Below are 12469 nucleotides of genomic sequence, written 5' to 3' on the forward strand. Positions count from 1 at the left end.
TCAAGAAAAAAAACATTTGGTAGCCTAATTCTTGAATTTTTGCCATGGAAACTACACACGTGTGTACCCTTCTTGAAAACATTGAAACGACTGAGCCATGTGATATGCCTACGGCTTCCACAATCTCTCGCACTTTCGATCGGCCAACACCATATCGTGATTTTTTTTATTTTTTTAACTTGTACGGCCACAACGAAACATTGTTTACTATTGAAACTGATGGAGCAGAGTTCCCATAGTTTTTATCAAGCTTAGCCTTTATTTGAATGATGTTTTTTTAAGCAGACGAAATTCACTTTTTCCAATTTCTCCTCAAGTCTCGAGGTAGTCTGATATAAAACAAACCGTTAAATTCAACATAGACTTTACATCCTGCAATAACCCCATATTCTCAAATAGTAACAAACCAGATTTAAATGCAAAATTTTACTTTTTTGTACTAATGGTGTTTCAGTCATAGTCGAAAGCAAAGTAATTTGACTTTAATCAGTTAAAAAATCAAAAATAAAGATACTAAATAATAAATTCTTGTAAACATAAATGCACAAAAGCTAAATCAAAATCAAATTATATACATAATAATGAAAATTTACAAAATAAACTTACCTTCTTGGGGTAATTCCACAATGTTACTTGGTTCCGACGGAGAACCCTCACCAACTCGATTCACAGCACTTACACGAAACTGATACACTGTCGCTGCTTTCAAATTGCGCAATAAAATCCAACGATGTTCAGACGAAACATTACTGAGCTCGGTTATCCAATTAAGTAAGGGGTCTGGTACAGGACCTACGAATTTTTCTGATGACGTTAATGAATTTAAAAATCAAAGTAAATATAGGAATTGGGTAAAGGGGATGACAGGAGGTAAACCAACAATAAAAGCATGGCAGGGAAATTTATTAAATTTAACAACAATTTAATGCAATAAAGAGTGCAGAAGTACGAATTGAAATAAAAGTGAATTTTAATTGAACAACAGGATAATAAATCATAAGCATATTGTAACAAAAAGCACAAACAATTTGTTGTTTAAAGGAAGACAATCAAATTTGAAACAATAAAATATAGATTAACATTTTTTTTTTCGTTTGAAAGGTCATAGAACATGGTAGTGAATGAAGATGGTGGTAGTATTTGTTGTAGTAGTAGTAGTGATTTTATTTATTTTTTTTATATTGTGGGTCAGTTTAGAAAGAGTTGAATAACCAGAAGCAGCCGTTCCAAGTTGTTGGTTGTTTGGTTGGTTGGTGTTGATATTATGAAAATGTTTTGCAGTATGTGTTGTGCATTTTTGTTTGGTTTTTATATACATATATATTTTTGTTGTAGTTGCAGTAAAACCAAAATTTTAACAAAAATTTAACGAAACGAGAGAAAAAAGAAAGAAAAAACAAAATCATTTTTGGTGAGAAATGTTGTAGTTGTTATTGTTTTGTGTTGTTTTTAAAAAAGAGGCACACAAACTAAGGCTCTAATAAATTGTTGTTGTTGTTGTATAGTTTTCTATTGTTTGGTGAATGAAACTAAACAATAAATAAATATAAAAATTTTGCTTTTCCAACTTTAGTAATTTGTTGGTTGTAAATTAAACAGATTTTCTTGAAAACAACATACATTCATACTTACATACAGTGAGTGACAATACAATGGAAATCTTTTTTTTAAAACTATAATTTCGTAATTTCTGTTTTCAAAAAAATATTATATATTTACTCCCTGACAAAACTTCTAATTTCTAAAAAAGACGTACTGGTTGTTTGCCAAAGATCATTATAACTGGTCGAGACAGAATTGGAATACAGTTCTCTTTTCGGATGAATCCAAATACAATTCAATCAGTGATAAGAAAACATTTGTAAGACGGCCGAAGGGAAAAAGACAGAACCCCAAGTACTAGTACTTATGGGAAATTGAATATTGAAAATACGAACTCCAAATTATACCACGAAGGAAGCCTTATCAGATGTAATTACTATATAAGAATTCCAAAATTTTTCAAAGGAGACGATTTAATCTTTAATTGGTTCGATGCATCAACTACTGTATCCAAAACGGTAACTGAAAACCGGCAGTTTTTTGGATACTCTAGCATAAAACAGTAATGAAAAACAAGTATGAGACTTATATTCGGCTGTGCCGAAAATTTTAAAATAAATTTGTTTAAATATTTTTAGGTAAACAAAATTTAATTTTTTTTTAAAACTAGTTTTTAAAATTTTTTTTTTTTCAAAATTGTTTTTTAAAACAGTTTTTTCTAAATATTTTAAAAAATCTTTTTTTTTTGAAAATAAATTTTTTTATGAAAAAAAAAAATTCCGGTTAAAAAATATTTTTCCTGATTTTTGACCATTGTATGTCCAACTTACTATAGCCTTATATACATCGTTGCAATGGACTTTGAAATATCTATAATTAGATATTCATATTGTCTATATAATTGACTTAGTAATCCAGATATAGATAAAAAATAGGCCCAAAATCGAGTTTGTCCCGGTTTTTTCCATATATCTGTGCCAATTTTGTCGATTTTAAATACCAACCGAGCCGAAAGAATTCCCAATATATTGATGTATGAATCATGTATGTAAGTTATTTGGGGGCTAAGGCGGACATGGCTATATCGATTCACTATCTATAACGATCGAGAATATGGGGTCGGAAATGAAAAATGTAGAAATTACAAACAGAATGACAAACTTGCCACTCATGGTGAAGGGTATAACAAGCTATCCAAAAAAATCCTGAGTCACAAAAAGGCCATTTCCATTTTTATTTTTTTAAATTTCGATAAACTCTCGATCAAGGCGAATTTATATAACGGGTGGTGTCAATAGCGCAGCTGATTATTGTTTACTTTACTTGTTTATATATTTGAGCTGTCAAATTATCTTGTGTTTGTTGCGGCGAATGCTACAACAAACGTAAAAGTAACAAAAACAACCGGCAAACTTTTACAGCTTAAACCACATAAACAAAAACAAATTACATGTTGTAAAACTGACTTCACCTTATAATAAATTCGCCTTGCTTTCGATTTTATTCACGAATTTAAGAAATTTAAAAAAAATTTAAATTTTTAAATAACTCTATAAAGTATAACAATGTCTTATTCATAAAATATTAATGAAATACTAAAAAAATACAACAATTTTAATATTTTTTTTTTAATTTTACCTATTTATTGATTATTTGGAATAGCCTCTATTGTATTGTCTACCACTGTATGTTAAAATGGACATAAATTTGGGTAACAAAAATGTTAGCTAGTTTTTATGTGAAATTAAGTTTTTATAGTTTATTTTTAGTTTATGTTATTATCTTGCAACAATATACATATAACAACAGAAATATTAGCATAATGATAATAATTTATTACATTATACCAAGTACTTATTACTATATTAACAGTACGAAAGTTTAAAATTTAAAACAAAAATAAACTATGTACAATATAATTAAAATTTAACTATGTAGTTATGTTGTAAGTACATATTTATTATCCTTTTAAAAGCAAAAGTAAAAGGCTAATGATGACATAATAAAAAATACTCCTTTAACAACTCTTCCACGAGTAACAATTTTCACATACGAGTACACCACAGTCACAGACAGACAGGCTCATGCAAACAACCATGACAATTATGTATATTAAAATAAAAAGAGCAAACAACCAAAAAAACTTTACTTACCTAATTCGGATACTTCACGCCTTTGTATGATAAACTTGGAGATTGGACTGTTGCCATCAAAACCCGGTGTCCATGATACATTTATGGCTCGTTGTTCGGGTGTCTCTTGACGGGCTGCCTTTACGTTTGCTGGTGGAAATGGTAGTTCAATGACACTCAAACGTGCAGACCGCGTTTCATTGCCACCCGGTGAGGTTACAACACATGAATAGGTGCCAACATCCGAAGCTCGTACAGCTTGTATCTCTAAAGTACCATCGGATTGTACACCAATGCGCTGTGAATTACTAATGGCTGTAGGATGACCTTCGCGATACCAATCGATATTATATGGTACTGTTGGATCACTAGAGACTTTACACTGCAGCGATGCGGTTAGGCCCAAAAGCACTGTAGCGTCAACTGGTGGCTGTATGATTTGTGTGCGAACTATTTTGATACAGTTTTTTATTTTTTTTTTTTGGAAAACAGAAGAAAGAACAAAAAAAATTGTAATAAAAATATAGACAATAGAAAAAAAAACACAGATTTGTAATATGTATAGTGTTATGTGTTGAAGTTTGATATATGGCTTTTGAGGGAATTAAAAAAAATGTTTAAAAAGATTTGTATTTTGTTGTTTGTCAGCAGCCAACATATTGATGACAGTGATACAGTGATAGGAAATCGAATCATAGGTTTGTTTTACAAAACGAAACTACATATAAAAATATATCATATATATTTGGATGCTTTCATGATTTGTACAAAATTTATTTTATTTTTTTTTTTAAATAAAATACGAACTAAGTAATTAAGATGTTTATATTAAGAGCTTTTAAAAGTAAAAAATTAAAATTGTATTTGATGGAAAGCATTTACTCCAGTTTGCTATAAGTTTATTATTTCAATTTAAAGACTTTGCAGTATGTACATTAGGGTGGTAACTTTTTTTAAAATTTCAGAATGAAAAACTAAGATTTATAATTTGATAAATCATTTGGATATATATTTGGATGATTAACCTTGTACAAAGACATTTTAAAATAACATTGAAATAAACTACTAATTTCAGTACTCTACTGATCACATCGTCGTTATACCCCTAATGTACATATGTGTATATACTTTAAAAATGTTAAATACAGATGTAACCCAGTTTTGAAAATGAAACTTATTTTTCATAATTTGTATAAGCAAATACCAATTATACAATTTCTAATGTTGTTTTCTAAATTGCTTTATATTTTTTTTTTGTTGCCAACAGAAAAATATAATATCTTGGTTATTGTTACTATCATCATCACGAAATGTGAATACTAACAGTTTTGGTTTTTTTTGGATAATACATTCATTCCATTCGGCCAAAAAGCAAATTAAATGTCATAATCACATGGTTGAAATCCAATTAAAATTTTTGCAGGACACCGAAAAACAATGGCAAAACAACCACAGAAAATCACTTAAAAATAATATGCTAAAAACTACAATTAAAAATTGTCACATGCAGAGAGATGTGACAACAATGATTAGAGACAAGATTAGTTATTATAATACGCAGAATGTTGCCAACACACATTCAAAAATATGTACCAACATAAGAGGTATAAGTCTTACTAATGCGACTAATTAAAAAAAAGTATGACTTGGAAAAGTTTTAAAAGTTATAACGTAAAAATGCATTTGTTTGAATGGAATTGTAAAATAAATACAATTGTTTTTAATTAAGCTTCAGTTTGATTCTTATAGTAATAATTTAAAAGAATACATTGGAAAAGCAATTTCAGTTAGTTTGGACTCTAATGTTTCGTTTCGTTTCGTTTTTTTATTTTTTTTTTTTATTTTATCGTCTTTTTTGGCGAAAATTGACGAATATTCGACTTTCTTATAATGAAATTCAGCAGCTCGAAATTCATTTTGTGCTATGGTGTCTTTGGCAAAGTTTCTTGGAATGATTCATAGACCATGAATTACCCCCTACCTTAATGTATATACATAAGGGTAGCCCAAATTCCAGTATCTTTTTAAATCATATGATATTTTGACACTGCTAAATTTTTTCTATTCGAAATATAGACTATCAGTCAGTAACGTGTCGCTGCTGATCAAAATGAGTCGCTTTACGCTCGGAAAACTCTCCTCTCAAAGACCTAACTCATTTGTCAAAAACCTAACTGGTGGAATGTATTAATAGACAAACTATGTGAAAACAAAAACAACACTCGTATTCATATGTCATTATTTTGAGTAATTTTTTCTCTCTATGGATGGTAGTCTTTCACACCCTGTATCTCTTATTTTATACTAACAGGGTGATCACAAATTAAATTTTATATGTCCTCATCTACGATACACGTACGTACATCATGTTGCAATCGGACTAGTGGTTTAGAAGATACAGATTTATTACCACTCACGCCACTGTGTGCCGGCCGAAGGCCATTTATATAGAAAATCTTTATTAAATAAAGATATATTAACCAAGGAATTTTTCTTTAAACGGGAAATATTTTGGGAAATTTTACATTTTGAAATTTGGACGATCTTTTATAATAAACAAAAAATGTCAATCTTGTCAAAAGTCTCAACGGAATGAACATCCGACAAAATCTTATTTGAGGATTTATACATTTTAGAGTTTTGGACGAAATTTCCTTTGGCGGTTACATGCTCTAAAATTGAAGACTTAAAAATTGTTCAGATTTTGATAAATTTTTCAAAATTGGGTATATTTTTAGACTGAATACTTTTATCAGGATCGGTTCGATTTCGGCCTATAACCTGGTGGTTTCGGTAGGACTCTATAATTAGAACATTAGGATATAGTAATTTACTCATCACCGACTTTCATTCCAAGATTAAATCCTTATATGACTGGCATATTTTTGTGTCTGACAAAACGCTGTGAATTAATATTTTAAATCTTTTTCTGGAATTCAGAAAAGAGCACTGATACACATTCTAAATGATATTTATATCTACCATTTGTTTATTTATAGTAAATTTTGTATCCCCAATATTCATAAAATATTTTTAAAGTTTTATAAAACAAAATTTGTTTTATAAACCTTTGACATATTCATTAACAAGTTCTAAAGTTGAGAAAAAAAACCTAAGTTGGATATTTTGCATACTTTATAATGTAAATCATTTCAATATAAAATGCAAGTAGTAAAAATTTTTGAATTTTATAAAATATTTAACGAACGAATTCTTTCAAATGTCTTGATGTTAGTAAAAAAGTGTGAATTAAATTGCAAAAAACATCATGATAATTTGCGTTTTGTTATTATAACATTAAAGTATTAAAAAAAAACATAAAAACAAAATATGCATGTGCAAAATAATTTTTCACATAAACTTGCAAATTTGCATGCTCAACAGCTCAAATAAGCACTCATAAGTACATGCATACATACGAGTGCAAACATGTATATATATTTATGAAAATGTATCTATGTATGTATGAGTATATCTGTATCTGTTTAAACTACATACATAAATGAAAATGGCAGTAAATGTACTTACCCAAAACACCCAAATAAGCTTCACCATTAACAGTGCCGGCTTCATTTGAACGAACACAAGTGTAAAGACCAGCATCAGATTCGCGTACGTTTGATATTAATAAATCTCCAGATTCCAGTATTTGTACACGACTCGAAATCTCAACAAGTTGTGTTTCTGTTTTAATTGTAATTGTCGACGGATGATCATGATGATGGTCGTAGCAGTAGTAGTGGTAGGTTGGTGGTGGTGGAGTTGGTGGCGATGGAGTTTGTGGAGAGTATTTTGTGGCAACAACCAACACATTGTGTCGTCATTCATAGAAATGTTGGTAAAGTGCGAAGTGGCATGAAAATTTAGGGATGGTGCAATATTTAAATGTGTAAAGTTGGCAACATTTTGCACATAGTCAATTTTATTGTTGTTGTTGTTGCAATTGTTGTTTGTATCCACCATTGTTAATGATGTTGTTAGTGTAGTTATTGTTGTTGATATCAAGTACCCGTAACATTCACAGTGTTATGATGATGTTGGCGATATGAAAGCCATCCAATGGTGATGACGATTACAATGACGACATGTGTGTCAATGTGTGTGTGTGTGTTTTTTTTGTTGTATTTTATCGCAATAGGCAATAGTTGTTGTATTTGTTGTAGGGACATAAACCAAACATTGTAATTCCGGTTCGTTGGTTAGTTTAGTGAGACATTTTGTTTCCAGCATCAGCGCAAAATACCGCCAACAACATGAATGAACAACAACATGCAAAATATCGTTTTCCAAACATACAACAAACAAACAGTAACAGGATAATTTGCAAAAATTACAGTTGGAGGTGTTTGATGTTGTTGCAATTCAAGCAATATCAAGCGATGTAGTCATTAAAGATGTTGCCATTGCGATTTGTGGTTAATATTACGCGACATGGCCAATTCATTGCCATAATTTACACAAAGTGCACAACAATATTCATTGCACAATTGTATGTTTAGTTATTGTTGCATGTATGTTTGGCGTTAAATTATAGTTTTATTTTTGTTTTTGTTGAGCGCGTTAAGTTTATATATTTAGTAGTCCATTTCCATTAAAAAAATATACCAACACAAATGCAACCCACAAGCACATTACAACATTTTGTTGCAAATTAAAGCCGCGAACAGCGAACCCAACATATATCACACAGTCATTTAGTATGTTTTAGGTAGGTATTGTGATCCATTAAAGGCCAATTTTGGATTTGCATTATTTTTTATGGTTGTTTGTTGGAGGGTGTGTGTTATTTTGGCATTAATTCAAACCATAATTTTTAACAGTTTTTTTGCGGGATTTTTTGTTGAGTTTTTGTTTTTGTTAGTGTTGTGGTAGTGGTAGTAGTTGGAACACAGGCAAACAATGTTAAGCAAGGATATAGAAAAAATAGTAATATTAAAAAACAATTAATTAGATTAGTTAAAAACATTTATAAAAACAATTTGTATTATGCAAATAAACGTACACTAAACTGTACTTGGAATCATTTTAATTTTTTCAATTTTAAAGACGTCTTATTTTTGGACCTGAAAGGGTCTTGAGTCAAAAAGTCTATGATTGATAAACACTTGCAATGCATAATAATTATGGTAAATTTAGTTCAAATCGGAGATGAGAAAACTTCTCCCATTGGTTTCCCATAAAAAATAAAAAAAGTATTTTTGATAACTTTCCTTAAAACTATGAGCGGCTTTAATAATGTACAACTCTACATAACAATATTACAATTGCATGCGTAATATTTTTGGTTGACAAAAGTACAAATTAATTTTTTTTTATAACGATTACAACAAGAAGTTGTGTGTAACATGGTAAAATTTTAGCTTGTTCATGACAATACCTTAGCAATGAATGACATACACATTTTTGATAATGTATTGTACTTGTTTTTAGTAAAATTTCCTGAAAATCATTATTTCTGAACCATACAAACATAAAATTTCAAAAAACTTATGTAAATTTTGTATACATATGTATGTAATTTTCAAAAACCTCCAAAAGGACGAAGGTATATTGATTTTGTCATTCCGTTTGTAACACAGCGAAATATTGGTCTCAAAAGTATTTATATTCTGGGTTTTTTTATAAAATTCTAAGACGATTTAGCTGTATAAGTATGTCTGTAGTTGAAGGCACAATGGGAAGGACCAAAAATTTATTTAAAATTTTTTTTTTTAATTTATTAGTGAAAATAATTTTATAATAAAAAAATTTATTTTGGTGAACAATTGGGGTAAAAAATAATTTTTCCAATTTTGACCCATTGTAGGTCCGACATAGTTTGGCCTTATATACGACATTGCAAAGGTCTTTAAAATATCTATTATTGGATATCAATATTGTCGATATTAATGACTTAGTAATCCAGATATACAAAGATAAAAAATATATTAAAAATCTATGTTATCCTGGTCCTTATATCTCTGCCATTTATGGGCCGATTGTCTCGATTTTAAATAGCAACCGAGCCAGGAGAATTCCCGATATATTGATGTATGAATCAGTTGATTTCAACATACAGACGGACATGGCTATATCGACCCAGAATACATATACTTTGTGGGGTCGCATGTATACATATAAAGGGTATGTGGCTATTATTATAGATATTTTAGATAAACATTTTGTGTCATGAATATATAATAGCTAATCTGATCGGAAAGAAATTTAACTATTTTCGGTCTGAATTTCTAATGCGTTATATACATTGTTTGAAATACCTTTCAGTTGATATCCATATAAAATGTAGAATAAAAATATAGAAATTACAACTGGAATGACTAACTTAAATATACCCTTATCACTCATGCTAAAGGATAAAAAATAAGGTATTCGCCATGAAATTAAGAATTGGATCTGACGAAAATCGTAAGTAAATTGGCCAACAAACGAAAAATTTTACTCTAAATACACTAAAAACGGAATTATACGCATTCAATGTTCCTGATTTGTCTCCAACTGCCTTTATTAGGTAATGACAAATAATGCAGCTTAAAATAAATCAAGAAATAAAGAGCTTTCCTCAAAAATGTTTTTCGCCTAGAAAATATATACAAATCTATAAATTCTCGAATTTAAAGACACTAAAAGAAAAGTGTATCTGATTTTACTTATCATTACCGATAAGAATAAATTTGAGTCACAGCAATACATATGTATATGTAAATATTCATTTGAAACACACTTACCGTTATAAATCCAAGTGATATTTGGATTTGGTGCACCAATAGCACGGCATGAAATGGTAGCATCTTTGCCATCTAAAGCAGTTACATTTTGTGGTGGCTGTTCTAAAACCGGCGCTGAAGCTAAAGAGATTTAAAAATATAAAAAAAATTAACATGTTAAAAAAAGGTCAAAACAATGTTTAGTGAAGTTTTAAAATGTTAAAAATGGTGTTTGGAAACAAATAATAGAAGGTGTAGTAGAAAATGAAAAAAACAGTTCCCGAAGCCAATTATGTTAAATGTTAGTAGAGAAAAGGGGGTACAAAAATATAAATTCTACATTGAAACATTTTCTACTAACTAAAACAATCTCCCAGTTCCACTATGTCCAAAAAAGTGAAATAAAAAATGTGTAAAATTCATTCGAAAATATTTAAAAAAATTTAGTGTTTAGACATAGAGCAACTGGCAGTATATTATATAAAGTTGTTTGTGGTTTTTGGGTAATATCATTATAACCTTTATATATAAGTTGTTTTGGGCTTACATTTAAAATAAAACTAAAAATTATTCTTTTATATTTTGCTTTTACGAATATTTGTAAAGTTTTCATTAACATGATCTTTAAATTACAACAATTAATTAAATTTTAAGCTGATGTTTATCGATTATAAAAAAATACAAATATACAGTAAGTTACAATACTCATTCGTTTAAGTTTTGAAAAACATTAAATTTTATTATTCGAGTGATAGATTCATTTTTAATTTTTTTTTGATTATTTGAATGAATAAGGCGTAAAAAATATTATTCGAATAATTTAAAAAAATAAATTCAACAAAAGCTTTAAAAAAAGTTTTACAAATTGTATAAATTTAAATTCTAAATTGAGACTAAATTGTCGCCCAAACTTATCGGAGTTGTGCAAACGAATTGCCATACATTTTTTGACAGTTCATTTGCGAGAGCGTAAAAATGCACAGATTGCACAGTTTACAGGGCATTTAAGCGTTTACATGAGAAACCTTATTACTCTATTGCTGAAGCTTTAACCTTTCCTAGGTCTTTAGAAGTCAGAAGATTTTCGTTTTTAAGTTAAGTTTTATAATGTTTTGTTAATCCTAACTCGATTGGAAAATGAATGTAGAGCCGTTTTTAACAAAATAGCATTAAAACAATGGAATAGCATTATAAACTAATAGTCTTATATTACTAATTTTAAATTGAAAATATATTTATTCGAGTATTATACGATTAATCGACAATTATTGATCGACCAATTTTTTATTCTAAATTGAAAAAAAAATAAATTTTTTCCTCGATTATTCGAATAATTCGTATTCGAACCGCAACCCTAGTAAACAATTTAATAGCAATAGCGTTTAAGAAATTTGGGGAAGGTCACCAATAATCTAAATTTGGAAATTAGTTCTCTAACTGTTATGAGGTAATTCTTGGTTGCTTCACCCCGCGAAAAAAACTCTTATTTCTAAAAAACCGTACTGCTCGTATATAATTTGCCAAAGAACATTTAAACTGTTCGAGACAGAAATGGAATACTGTTCTCTTTTTGGATGTATTCAAATACTATATAAGTGGCAGTGATGGGAGAACATTTGTTAAACTGGCAAAGGGAAAGACACTGTTCCCCAAGTACACAAATAAGACAGTCAAGTTTTGCGGTGGCAATATTATGGTGTGGGGCTGTTTTTCAGGGCAAGGTATGGGTCCAATTTATGTCATAAAATATACTATGAGTGGAACAAAAAATTTTTGTATAAATGAAACCTAAGTTTCCATTGTTTTGATAGTATTATATTATTAAATAGGTTTTAGTTTATTTTCTTTTTTTTTTAGAATTTAATTAATTATGTTCTTATTTTTTTTGTTAAAATACAAATACAAATTTCCTAAGAATTTTTTTTTGGATTTTGACATATAATTAAATATTGGCATTCCATGCACTATTGAGATGTTTTCACTAAAACTAAAGCAAGATTTGTTTAACTTTAAACGGATTTGTTTAGAAAATTTTAATAATAATACGAAATCATCTCATGTCATATTGTCATAATGGCCTAATATTTCACG

General features: G+C 29.1%; 1 protein-coding gene across 4 annotated transcripts in view; it reads right to left on the reverse strand.

The window, feature by feature from the left end:
- The window catches only part of sdk (sidekick cell adhesion molecule), a 339884-nt gene that overhangs the window by 8037 nt on the left and 319378 nt on the right, over positions 1 to 12469 (reverse strand). For 2 of the 4 annotated variants that reach the window (XM_065510391.1, XM_065510389.1), the window contains exons 6-9: positions 10400 to 10519; positions 7203 to 7358; positions 3696 to 4124; positions 607 to 804 (exon numbers count right to left, since the gene is read on the reverse strand). In XM_065510391.1, coding sequence (XP_065366463.1) covers positions 607 to 804; positions 3696 to 4124; positions 7203 to 7358; positions 10400 to 10519 — 903 coding nt within the window. The remainder of the gene's footprint in view (positions 1 to 606; positions 805 to 3695; positions 4125 to 7202; positions 7359 to 10399; positions 10520 to 12469) is intronic. The other 2 variants (XM_065510392.1, XM_065510390.1) reach the window with 1 other exon arrangement.

Source organism: Calliphora vicina, chromosome 4, assembly GCF_958450345.1.
Source record: "Calliphora vicina chromosome 4, idCalVici1.1, whole genome shotgun sequence".
In the NCBI taxonomy this organism is placed as follows: Eukaryota; Metazoa; Arthropoda; class Insecta; order Diptera; family Calliphoridae; genus Calliphora; species Calliphora vicina.